General features: G+C 35.3%; 1 protein-coding gene across 3 annotated transcripts in view; it reads right to left on the reverse strand.

The window, feature by feature from the left end:
• The window catches only part of CNTNAP4 (contactin associated protein family member 4), a 213,234-nt gene that overhangs the window by 51,284 nt on the left and 147,907 nt on the right, over nucleotides 1–14,043 (reverse strand). For all 3 annotated transcript variants that reach the window (XM_019646480.1, XM_019646479.1, XM_019646481.1), the window contains 2 exons: nucleotides 3,259–3,429; nucleotides 2,203–2,421 (listed from right to left, as the gene is read on the reverse strand). In XM_019646480.1, coding sequence (XP_019502025.1) covers nucleotides 2,203–2,421; nucleotides 3,259–3,429 — 390 coding nt within the window. The remainder of the gene's footprint in view (nucleotides 1–2,202; nucleotides 2,422–3,258; nucleotides 3,430–14,043) is intronic.

Genomic DNA, 14,043 nt, shown 5'->3' on the forward strand with positions numbered 1-14,043 from the left:
GAAATATACACTCAGGAAAGCAGAGAACAACTTTTTGACTTTGGTAGGTGCCACATTAAATTAGCTATAATTATTACTGTCTTTTACTAGTTTTTCACCCACTTTGCACTAAGTTGGTGTAATCTTTTTCATTATAATTTAACTTCCATTGAATCTTCCTGCAGGAAAAAAGTATTTTCATCCAGAAATTTTTTAAAATTCTGATTTCTTTGATAGGGGTGTTGTAAATTGATAAATTAATATTTTGTCTTATAAGTATTATTTTATTAACTTGGCTGGCGCCCTTTCCTAAGAGAGTCATCCACTCTTGTGATGGAGGCAAAGATACAAATAAGACCCTTATGTTGCCTCTTGACAGCCAATGATCCACCTCTACCTGTCTGCAAGCATTTTTTTTAATGAATCTTTTTAATATCATCACATTAACCATTTCAATTTACTTATTTATTACCTCTGAGTAGGAAGGGAGAAGTTGTATAAATAGATTTTTATCAGTAGAGGTACTTTTTTTTTCAGAGATCTCTTTCTGCCTTTTTTTTTTTAGTTTTCAATGACTTTGATTTAAATATAATAAAGAATCCAGTTTTTAAAACTTTCAAGTAACACAATTATCCTTGAGTTTAACACATAGGAATGTCAAAAGTCTAACCATTTGCCTCCATCAAGATGAAATCTGTTAGATCCTTATTAAAATTATAACACATGATTGATAGCAACAGACTCAAGTCTGTTTTATCACAGTTTTCTTATATCATACCTAGCATTTCTATCTGTTACAACTACCTGGAATCAAATTAAGACCAGGATTCCTATCAGACACAATATGTAGTGACGCCATTTCTATGAAGTTAAAATTCATACCAAGGATAAAAGTTCACATACAGGCAAACTGCAGCAGATTTCACTGAAAGTAGCAAGGACTATTTCAGCTTTTTCAATTTCCAAGAATAGTAAGGCTATTTCCTAGATCCTGACAGATTTTAAATTGCCATACCTTTTGCTGAGGCCATCTCTCATTTTTGGTAATTGAAGAAATATTTATGTCAACTTCCTGACTGAGCTTCTAGCATGTTATTAAAGGAAAACTTAGGTATTTCTTCTCATGTATTCTTTATTATTTCCATACCTTTAAATAAGTCAGTCCAGTGACCACAAGATCATGATTAGAGTGCCCATTACAATGCCTCACTCATAGAAGCTGTTCATTAAATATGTATTGAGTGAAAGAAAGAATAAATGATAGAAATGAGTACATAAATTCATTAGAAATCTCAAAAACATCTTAGTAAAAAATGTCACACATAAGCTTTATCCTTTACAGTGAGAGAGAGTTAATGAGATTGTTAAGCAATAGAAGATATAATGGGGATCTGATGAATTTTTGTTCTAAAACAAAGCTGTTAAAAATGCTTTAAATATAATTTCTGATCATTTATAATTTATCCTGCTTTATAGTATTGCTATGTCCTCATATACATTAAAATATATGAAAAGTGATTAAGAGAAAATCCTTTGAAACTTACGGTCAATAAATTCTGTAAAGTAATTAGCAAAGATTCAGAAGGATTCCGCGATTGGGTCTATAAATACCAAGTGAAGGTATTTAGGAAATAAAGGGACAACATGTGGGTATAAACATGAAGTTGGTGGTCAGAGATACCCAAAAATGGGCAAAATGAGAGACACCAGCAGAACTGGTCAAATTTGTCAAGCATAGATTTTATACACTTTGCTCCTGTTTTCCTTTTTGTCTTCTATTGGCCTGTTTTTTGACGGGGTGTCACTGGTTGGCATTACCAGGAGGGTTCCTCAATTCACAGTGGAACAGAGATAACCATTTCCAATATCATACTAAAAGCACTAATTTTTAAAAATCCTGGAACAAATCACAAAATCTGCAGGTTTAAGAATTACTCAAACACAAATTTGAATCTCATTTACTAGATAGATTCCTAAAGGCAAGTCACTTCAACCCCCTTAATCTCAAGCATTTCATTTGTAAAATAGGGATAATGCCCATTTCATAGGCTAGTTATGAGGAAGAAATGAAACACCTGGTGTAGCCTGGAGCTTAAATTCTCAATAAATGGTGGTTTATTGTTGTTTTTAAATTATTTTTAGAGTTGGTATTATTTTATTTTGGCTCATCTCTACACTGACATCATACCATTAAATGCCAAACTGCCTAGAAACAGAACTTACCCACAAAGAGTTGACTGTTAAGCTGCAAAAGGACATGCCCATCAGCTGGAGCAGGCTGTATCTTTGGTAAGAGGTGATCCACTTGGATAGACGCCTCTTTCATATTCCTTTCAACTCTAACGTGGTGCCACTGGTTGTCATTGAAGTGAGTGGGTGACTGCACTGAGATTTCAAAAGGCCCATTCCCCACATCAAATGAAAAAGTCACTAGTGCCGGAGCTGGAAATATATGTCAAGATTGTTCAAGTTAGGCCATGTGGGGAGAGCTGAGTCTTCAACATACTTAGGAGCAGCACCATAGCATAGCAATCGCAAAACATAAAGGTAATGATTTGAATTTTATGGGAGCAACCAATGACAGACATCGGTAAAGGGTAAGTGTGGAAGGAGATGGTACAATACATTTGTATTTTGGGGGAAAAGAACAAATTTTAAGAAATTCATCCTCAGAGTTAAATTTTTATACTGATAAAAAGTAAAGCTAGGGCTGGTCGAGTGGCTCAGTTGGTTAAGAGCTTGCTCAAGAGTACCAGCTCTGAGCAACTAGCGGTTCAATTCCCAGCCCGAGCTGAGCTGCCACCAGGTGACAGGATGGCTCAGCTAAAAAAAAAGTAAAGCTATTTAGCCAGGGCAAGAGAACAAAATAGCACTTTATAAAAAAATAATTTTACAGTGAACCAAAGTTTATATAAATTTTAAAGTATACAATATACATGTGATATTAAGATACTAATAGCAGCCTAAGAGTATATCAAAATGATATGACTGGTTAATTTAAGTAATTTTATAATTAATTAAGAACTTCAGTTTTTAAAATTTTTAATTATTTGAATTTAAAATGCTCCTTAAATTGGTTCTAGAGAATACAATCATTTCCCCCAAATTATCACAGGTTAAATATTTTCTTGCAGAAAGACTAACAATACCATAGAATTTTTTCAAAGGGACGCAATGAAAAGATTCAAATGATAAAGTAGAAACATAGTACTTTAAAAATTAATTAAAGGGTTACTATTAAATAGAATCCCATAGATTTCTCTGGAAAAGGGGACTTACAGCGTAGCTCTATCCGTATGAAATCGGTAATCCCCAGGTTTTCTAAAAAGACCCCAGATGAAGCTGTGGTCTTAAAAAAGAAAGACACATCTGCACTAAGTTCTCCATGGAAAGTAGGAAAATGAAGGTATGAAGCCTCAGTATTGAAGGAGGCAGAATTCCAAAATGACCCTGGTTTAAAAGAAAAAAGAAAAAAGAAGAAAACAAATCATGACATAAAATGAATGGCATAATTACATATTCTGTTTTTAGCATTGTTACTATTAAAATATTGTTAATTCATACAAGCCTACTTTTCTTCTATTGAGAATATCATGCTAAGCAAAATAAGTCAGATCGAAAAAGTCAAGAACCATATGATTTCCCTCATATGTGGGATATAAAACTGAAAGCAACAAAGGAACAAGGTAAACAAGCAAAAACTCATAGACACAACAGTTTAGTGGTTACCAGAGGGAAAAGGGGATTGGAGGGGAGGGTAGAAAAGGGCAAAAGGGGTCAAATATATGGTGATGGAAAAAGACCTGACTCTGGGTGGTGAACACAATATACAGATGATGTATTATAGAATTGTACACTTGAAACCTATTTGATTTTATTAACCAGAGTCACCCTAATATAATATTTAATTACAAAAATTAACTACATAGTAGACATGAGCACGTGATTGGAGATTTTACAAGGATTGAAATTCTGGAATCCTGCCAACATAGGCAAGGAATGAGCCCTACGGAAACGGTCTAAGTGTTGTATTTGATATAAGAAAAACACCTTCAACCTAATTGCCATCTTTTGCCAAAGTAATATGATAAGGATCTGCCAAACATTAATTCATAGACTTGTTTTATAACTTGAAATTTTAAACACCCATATTACTTTGAATAACAAAACCCTAAAGAAGCTCAAAGTGGCTTTTGTTCTAACACTTCTGACACACACTTCACAAAGTTAAACTGTTTTCATTAATGAGACTTGTGATTTTCTAAACTGAGATTTGCATTCAAAATATTCTCATCTAATCAAAGATCAAGACACTACTTACTCTGTGCTATGCTGATATTCTCATGAAAATGCTCTTTTTATTCAAAATGATTATTTACTTTGCTTATAGTAGTGAAGTAGATAAATAGTAGGAAAATTGTTCTCAAAGTTTTAGAATGCTCAGAATAAGGAGAAATATAGAAAAGGTTGGAGTATAAATAAAGAGATCTGGAAAAACTTATGTGGACTATCATGTCTTATCTTCACTTTCCCATTCATTTTTTGTTATATCTACAACCTTCCTTTTGAATAAATATTGTGGGTCCATATGGAAAAGTATGGAAAATAAAATATAAGCACAGTTGCATGAAGTAACAGGCATGAAATCCAACTGGATATGTGTGGTTGATGAGACTCATTATCAGAAAAATAAATTATGCACTGCTGCTGACACCAGCAAGTTCTTGACACATCCCATATAAAATATACATCTTTAGTTTTAAGCTATTGCTTCTATACGCACACACACACACACACACACACACTGGATAAAATTCTAAATAAATTAGCTTCCTGGAAGAAAGACATAGCAGTCCCCACCTTATCTGCAATTTTAGTTACCCATGGTCAATCATGATCCAAAAATATTACATGGAAAATTCCAGAAATAAATAATTCATAAGTTTTAAATTGTGTGCCATTCTGAGTAGTGTGACAAAATCTTGCACCACCATCCCTCTCTATCCCACCTAGGACGTGAATCATTCCTTTGTCCAGCATCTTCACACTGTATACACTATCCACCCGTTAGTCACTGAGTAGCCCTCTCAGCTATCAGACTGGTTGAGAGAGAGAGAGAGAGAGAGAGAGAGAGAGAGAGAGAGAGAGAGAGAGAGAGAGAGAGAGACCAGATGCCAATAATTTTTATTACAATATATTGTTATAATTATTCTATGTTATTATGAATTATTGTTGCTAATCTCTCACTGCGCCTAATTTACAAATTAAACTTTATCATAGGTATGTATGTATGGAAAAAAACCATAATCTATAGGGTTCAGTACTATCTGCAGTTTCATGCATCTACTGGGACTCTTTGAATGTATCCCCTGCAGATAAGGGGGGACTTCCATATTGATTCTCTGAAGCTAGAAAACAGTAATTGGAAAAAAAAATACTGTTCATTATGCCTGCAAAGAATAGATCCCTCGCTGGACTTAAAAACCACAAACTTGATTCAGCTTCTATTTGTTCTTTAGATTTTAATTGATTTTTCTACAAATTCTGGACTAAACAAGCAGTGCTTATATCTACAGTCATGCATTGCTTAACGACAGGGATTCATTCTGAGAAATGTGTCATTAGGTGATTCTGTCCTTCTGTAAACATCACTTACACAAACCTAGATGGCACAGCCTATTGCTCCTAGGCTACAAGCCTGTACAGTTTGTTACTGTACTGACTACTGTAGGCAATTGTAACACATTGGTAAGTAATTGTGTATCTAGATATATCTGAACATAGAAAAGGTACAGTAAAAATCAGTATAGAAGATTAAAAAAAAATAGTATGCCTGGATAGGGTACTTAACATGAACGGAGCTTGCAGGACTGGCAGTTGCTCTGGGAGAGTGAGTGAGTGAGTGAGTGAGTGAGTGAGTGAGTGAGGGGGAGTGAACGTGAAGGGCTAGGTAGGACAGGACTGTACATGGCTGTAGACTTTACAAAGACTGTCTCACAAGTCCTTCCCCTGCTTCCTTCCAACAGGGTCAGAAATGGGACATCAAAGCTTCCAGTGCTGCTCCATGAACAAGGATGCGGGGTGGGCTGATTGGAAATATCGAGGAGAAACTGGCTGGGTCAGGCATAGGTCACCATAATAGTGACTGTCAGGAGGGGGTGAAAGGGGGCCTGAGGGTCAGAAGGAATAAGAAGTTGAGGTGGAGAGATAAAGGAACATGGGGTTGTCATGGCAATGTGGTTTTGGCAGTTGTATTTGGAGCAATGGTCAGATTAAGAAACTTTGTGGTATACATAAAAAAAGAGGGTGCTTAACATGAAGAAGGTGTAGAACTGAGGACTCAGAATTTTGACTTTGGAAATTTGTTTTTGGTTCCATTGACCCTATCTGGTAGTAAGGGCTCTCTCTTGCATTGAATTGATGGAAGAAATAAAACTTACCTCTGCTTTATACCATTACAACCTGAAAATATTTCCAACATACAGGGACAGGCTGGCTCCACACTACCACAGAAAGCTTTCACTACAGTGGCAGTGGCCCTTAATACTTGTTCAGGTCGCTCCTGTGGACCTGTGTCCTTGTACAGGATCTTGGGTCCTCAACGAAGAATTTACAGCAGTGCACTCTGCAGACCATCACACCAGCTCTGGGAGGGCCGGAGCGCCCTAAGTATGTGCTGCCGGGGGCCAGGTTCCTCTGTGCTGGGACAGGTCAGTGGCTGACTGACCGGGAAGAAATCTGCACACTCAAAATTGAACGAGTGAGAGGAAATCTATTGTCAAGCCCCACAGATATTACTCCCATCAGAGAAAAAAAAAAAAACAAAAACAGAAAACAAACAAAAAAACCCCCTCCTGAACCACATATCCTTCCATTTCTTACAGGAAATTCAGCCCCATTACAATGTCATGGGACCGCGGTCATGTATGCCGTCCATCGTTGACTGAACCATCGTTATGTGACACATGGCTGTATTTTAATTTTTGCTTTTCTTATGGGCCTGATTCAAAAGTCAAATCTCAGATAATACGTGGACAATTGCACAGTTGAATTTATGCAGCTGAGAGTATACTTCAAGGTCAAGGGCTTGTTTTTTCCTAATGCCAAATTAAACTGTATATTATATTAGTATGTCAAGCTGAGTCCTTATTTTCATTTTACAGCTATTTCTAAACTTAGACATTTTTATCTCTAGGAAAGAATCCAAGAAAATGCAAAATATCAAGTCAGAGATAACACCACATTTGTGTTCTTAAAAGTTCCTATCTGACCGATTTTTAGAGGGAATTAACTGCCTTTCTGTTGAAATGTTATATTATTAAAATAAAGCTGTAACTTTAAATTATGGAATATTATTAAATCTTACTTATTTGGTCTGATTAGAAAGAGGAACACTCAAAATTACTTAAAGGACTAAATTAGATCATATTATTATATGACATAATATTTCATTTGTTTCATTTTTATATCATGGCTGAGGGATAGGCTCCTAATAAGACATCCTATAGGAGCTTTCAGGCAACTCGTTGAAACAGGGGACCAATTCTTTGAATTGCTGCTATCTTTATAATGAATACTTTTATAGTAATGAAAACAATTTATTACCTTTGGTACCTTAAACACTCTCACACAGAATAGTACCCATTTTATCTCGTTACCAAACCTTATTTTCCAGATTCACAATAGGTAAAAAATGATGGAAGAATATTTTATTGGAAGAAGAAATCGCTGCTAATTCAAAATGATTATAAAGGAAGCAAAGGCCAATATTTCTATGATCAAATAATGCTAGGATACCTCAGCTCTTTACAGACTGTGCTAAAAAACACCCAGGAGGCTCTGGGGTGCCTCAGAGAAAGGAGGGGCCAGGAAGAGGCAGAGCAGAGCTCAGCAGGCTGGCACCAGCAGGAAGCCGCAGGTTTTTGAAGAGAGATTCCTTGGTCAAGGCGGTTTAAAAATCCCTAAACCGCCCCAGTAGCAGATCTAAAAGCAATCACTTATTGTACGAATGCTAGTCAGAAGAGTAAGACCTCCTTTTATCGTCCCAACATAAACAAATCATGATGTATTATTCTAAGTAATTAAGTAATAATTACTAATAATTAATAAAAGTAATTATGAATTAATATGTTTTAAATTAAATTCAATATTGGGTACTAGAGATTCAGGGAGATTCCTTCAGGAATGCCACCTTTTGTCTTTCCAGAATTAAAAAGATTGTAATGGATAATGGGATCTATATAGTCATTTACATAAAAGAGGAAGATGTACTAAGTATTTAATTACCAACATAAAGTAAAAAGAGCCTGTTAGGAAAATTAACATAGCAGAATGTTAAGATTACCAGTAATTTAAAAAAAATATTTGTTTTGCTAAACTTTTATTTATGTTATTAATAGATGATCCTTTTAAAAATAACTTATAGAAACAGAAAGTAGATTATTGTTTTCCTGGGACTGGGGAGATGGGGCAATTGAAGGATAACAGGGGCTAAGAGGTGCAGAGCTCTTTTTGGGGTAATGAAAATGTTCTAAAATTGATTCTGTTAATGGTTATACAATGCCGTGAATATACTAAAAGCCGTTGAATGGTTCAATTTACGTGGCTGAATTTTATGGTTGTGAATTATATCTCGATAAAGCTGTTTAAAAAAAACCAGTATTTGAAAAATATATTGTTTTCTAAGACAATTTATTTTACTTTTAAGATCAAAATGCATATGATGTGCTAACCCTACTTTTTTATTTTCAAAGCACTTTATTGAAGTATTTTTGACATATAAAAATCTGTACATATTTAGTGTATACAACTCCATAAGTTTGGTAACACTGCCTTTCTTAAAAGTGAATAAAATGAAACACAGAAATGCCAGATGGCCACCTTTGCACTGTGTCTTCACATGGCCTTTCCTCTGTGCATAGTGGAGCCAGAGAGCTCTCTGGTATCTGTTCCTCTTCTTACAAGGACACATATCTAATTAGATTAGGACCCCACCCTTATGACCTTGTTTATCTTAAATTACCTCCTTAAAGACCCTACAGCCTAATACAATCACACTGGTGGTTAGGGCTTTAACACATGAATTTGGGGGGGTGGGGAAACAATTCAGTCTATAACATCCATATTTTAATTAGATTGTCTATTTTTTTCACTGTTGACTTTTGAGGGTTCTTTATGTATTCTAGATACTAGTCCCCTGCCAATTCAGCCATCATCTTACTTAACCTATCAACAACAATTAACATAGTTGATTGTTCTCCCCTCCTTGAAACATTTTCTTCACTTGGAGAAATACTTGGCAATACTCCTTTGCCTTTCTCATTAGTGGTATAATCCTAAATTTTCTTTCTTTCTTCCTCCTCACCTCCTCAACCTATCAATGTTTCAGTGCCCCAAGGTCTTGTCATTACATTTCTCCACCCACAATAACTCCTACTGGTCCATCTCATGGCTTTGAACATGCTGATGACTTACAAATATATACCTGAAGCCTGGAACCAGCAAACTAATAACTGCATATCTCTATCTGAATGTTCAATGGTATCTCAGCTTTAATATGTTCAAAAATTAGATCTTTATATTTCTCTGCAACTCCTTGACCCCAAGAGCGTTATTCTCCATCTCAATTAATGCCAATTCTATCCCTCTAAAGAATTGTTAGACCAAACACCTTGGTGTCATTTTTGACTCTTTCTTTTGCAATCTACATCAATCTGTCAGCAAATTTTATTGCTTCTCCTGAACTGTGCACATACTACAACTATCATCATTATGTCCACAGACTAAACCACCATAATCTATCATCTGGGTTAGTGATATGGTCTCCTAAGTGGTCTCCTTGCTTCAGGATTACCCTGCTCAATCTCATTAAAGCATAAATTAGATCCCACCACTCATCTTCTCAAAATTCTCTAATGTTTCCCAGTCTCATTTAGGTGAAAAATAAAAATCTTTCAGAAAATTCCTCCGTGATCTGACCACCATTCTCCTCCTTGCTCACACTGCTCCAAACATACTGACCATTTTGCTGTTCCATGAGCATACCACTGCAGTCTCATCTCTGTGTGGTTGCTCTGCTTTTTCTCTCTATCTAGAGAACTCTTTCACAGACATACACATGCCTTGCTCCCTTATTTCCTCAAGATTTTTATTCAAATGGCATGTCCTTAGTGAGCATTTAATGACCATCCTATTTAAAATTTCCAGTTCCACCCTACCCGTGCCTCCACTATATTGTCTTCACAACACTGACTAACATCTATTTATCATACATTTTACTTACTTTATTGTTTATTTCCCCCACCCCAAGAGAATTATGAAGGGGGAGACAGAAAAGAGACAGGAGGAAGAAGAGGAAAAGAAAATGAGGTAGAGAGGGTAAAAAGGGGGCAGGAACTTTAGGAAAATTAAATAAAGAAAACCCAACGGAAAAAAATAAAATATAAAAATTAAAATGTAAAGAATTTCCTAATGGTGGCTTATCAGACACAGTAAAGCTTGGAAAATTATATTATATGTTGTTTGTTAAAATGGAATTCATCTTCACTCTTTTTAATGGTTTATATGTAATCTGCCAAATGCAACAGAGCTCCGTGAAATGGAAGAGAAATTAAACAAATCACTAGTCAGTATCTTTTTGCAGTCTAAGAATATAACTTCTGCAAAGTTATTTATTGCCTACATGCACCTTTGATTATTTAATGCATTCTGGGCAGCTGTGATTTCTCAGGCAGCTGAACAAGTCAATGTGGACAAAATCGAGAAAATAATTTCAATGACAAGAATTTCTTAGAACAAAAAACTTACAACAACCTTTTCCATGTACGTAAATTTTGGAGATGCTTTGATTAGACATAAACTTTCAACACAATGAATTAACTGAGAAGAAACACATTTAATAGAATAGGTTGAAAAATTCAAATGCCAAAGAAATAAAAATACTACCTTGTTCAGATTAACAAGCTGAGAGCAAAAATGTAGATCATGCCTGCAACTCTTTCAACAGCTTATAAAATGTACGTATACATTTCAGCACATCACATCCTAAATTCAGGAAAAATTAATACCAATGCACGATACTGATCTGCATCCTTGTTAAGTTGCTGACCTTTCAGGATAATTGTTGCTTAAATTATTCAGCCAGAAAAAGCAAGTCACCTACAATGTGGAAAAATCAGTTTGACCCAGAACTTTCCACAGCAACACTGCAAACCAGGAGATAAAGGAGCACTGTCCACAGACTTCTGGGAGAAAGAAAATGTATCCAGCCTGACTTTTTTTTTGTTTTAAGTGTTAAGGCAGTCATTCCCAACTTTGAAATAACGCTGAGATTAAAGCACATACAAGCCCTTTTGGGAGAAAATAAATATAAAACTCCACTTTATAATGAAAGATAGTGCACCAGAAGATGTCTAGAAAAGCTGTGGAAAACAGGGTGACTGTATCTGTCAGTGCAGAGTGGGACAACATGTACAAACTGGTGTAAGACACAAAGCATGACCCAAAACGGTTACACCAACTTTTAAAAAGGTTAAACACAATGATACCTTATGACACAGAAATTCCACTCCTAGATAAATACTCAAGAGAAAGGAAATCATGTCCACAAATAAAACTTATACATAGATGTTCATGTCAGCATTATTCGTAATAGTCAAAAAGTAAAACCAATCAAAATGTCTATCAATTGATTAATGGATAAACAAAAGTGTGGCATACCCATAAAATGGAACATTATTTGGTCATTAAAAAATAATGAAGTAGGCCAGCCCAGTGGCTCAGTTGGTTAAGAGTTTGCTCAAGAGTACAAGCTCTGAGCAACAGGGTCGCCGATTCGATTCCCGGCCGGAGCTGAGCTGCCGCTGAGCTGCCAACAGGTGACAGGATGGCTCAGCTATAAAATAAAACAATAAAAAATAAAAATAAATAATGAAGTGCTGATACAGTCTATCAGATGGGGAAACCTTGGCACTACCATACTAAGTGAAAGAAGCCGATCACAAGGGCCACATACTCTGGGTTTTCATCTGTAGGAAATATCCAGAAAAGCAATTCTGTAGAGACAAAAAGGAGATCTGTGGTTGACTAAGGTTGGGGTGGGGGTGAGAGGGAAATGGGGGAAGCGTCTGCTAAATGGGTACAAGTTGCTTTTCAGGGATAATGGAAATTTTCTGAAATTGAGAGTGGCGGTGGTTGCGCAATGCTGTGTAATATACTAAAATGATTAAATATACTAAAATATGATTAGATTGTACACTTAAAACACATGAATTGTAGGGCATGTGAATTCTATCTCAATAAAGCTGTTATCAAAAACAATATCTCGTTAAACCAGTGAAGTTTGGTTCAGAGTTCTGAGGCAACAAATAGTCTCAAGCATATGCCAACTAGGAAATGCAACACTCATGAATCTTTCTGGGAGAAAAAATTGAAAATATCAATTCCCTGACAATGTAATCCAAGAAGAAATAAATCAAAATAAAAATCATTCAAGAATAGAGAAGCTTTGAAGATAGGACTATTGGTTAGCATTAAAAAATAAACAACTACACAAACAATAGCAAAACTAGCAAAAATTGGGAAGTGGGAGAAAAAAAAGATGAGAGGAAAAATGGGTGCTAACTTTCCCAGTTTTCAGAATAGAGCAATGCTGTCTAAAGTTTAAAAATTAGTTTGATATAAAGCCTAAGTGACTCTATAACCTTTGAGAAAATTTATAATTGTTTTAAAGTTTAGCAGGATCATTCAAGTTGAATATATACTTACCAGATATATAAATAACATAAAGCAATTCCTTTGGCTTCATTTCAAAATCTTCTGTCTCCCTCAATTTCAATTAATAACGTTTTGTAAATTTATTTCTAAATCTTTTTCTAGTCTTCTGTTTAGGGCAGTGATTCTCAGCCTAGAGCAATGTTGTACCCCAGGGGACATCTGGCAACTTCAGAAGGTATATTTGGTTGTCACAACTGGGGAAATGGTGCTACCAGCATCTCATGGTAGAGACCAGGAATACTGCTAAATGCCCTACAATGCACAGGCCAGCCCCCAACCATAACAAGGAATTATCCAGTCCAAACGTCAAGAGTGCTGAGGATGGAAAACCCTGGACTAGAGATATAGAGCAATGTCTGAAATAACACTCACTGGTATTAATCAGTATTTCTGAGTTGTGTGACTCTTGGTGATTATTAAGCTCTTTCCTTTGACATTTCTGAATACCTTAAAATTTTGTAATGACTCTGTATCAATTAAATTGTTAATGTTTAATATTTTATACAACAAATAAACATATATATAAATATGTTTATAAAATTGTAGGTATTATTGTAGTCCTGAGAATTATTAGGATTCCTAGTCTCAAAAAAATGGAAATCTTTTGAAAGTGTTAGAATTTTTGTTCCCTCACATTTGTGAAATTTCTTATATATCAGGTATTAGTAACACAAGTCTTTTCTTAAAAACAGACAAAGAAACAAAGCAAAACAGGCCACAAAATATTTTTTTCTCCAAGAAGTAGAAAGTGTTTCAGTTTTATAAAGGCACTCTATTACTTAAAAAGTAAAAAGCAAAAAGTATTAAGTAAAATCGTGGGCTTATTTAAAAGCTCTTTCACTGCCACAAGCCCAAGTGTATTGATGAGAAATGACTCAGCTGGATCTAGGTGCTCTTTGTACTAGGTGATTTTTTAAATCAGAGTAAGTCTTTCAATGTACTCTAAACTCCTGTCATTAAAAGTATATATTTGCATATTATTTCACTGCTTTTACAATCAAAAACTTATCCTTGTCTCTCACGAATAATTGACAAGGTATAGGCTTCTTGAGCTATGTATGATAGATGATTCTTCTTCTCTCATAAACTGCTATTTATTGATTATCTTTCATGTAACCAGTAATGTACTAGGTACCAGGAACACAATAACAAAAGAACAATGGACCTGCTCTTGAGAGGCTCAAAAAATAATGAAAAGCCAGTAGGAGAAATATATCTTTGTAATACGTTCAATATTCTTTGAAAGTGTAGGACTAAGTGTTCTAGAGATCAGTGGAAAGCTTCATGGAG

This window comes from Hipposideros armiger, unplaced genomic scaffold (assembly GCF_001890085.2).
Source record: "Hipposideros armiger isolate ML-2016 unplaced genomic scaffold, ASM189008v1 scaffold_102, whole genome shotgun sequence".
In the NCBI taxonomy this organism is placed as follows: domain Eukaryota; kingdom Metazoa; phylum Chordata; class Mammalia; order Chiroptera; family Hipposideridae; genus Hipposideros; species Hipposideros armiger.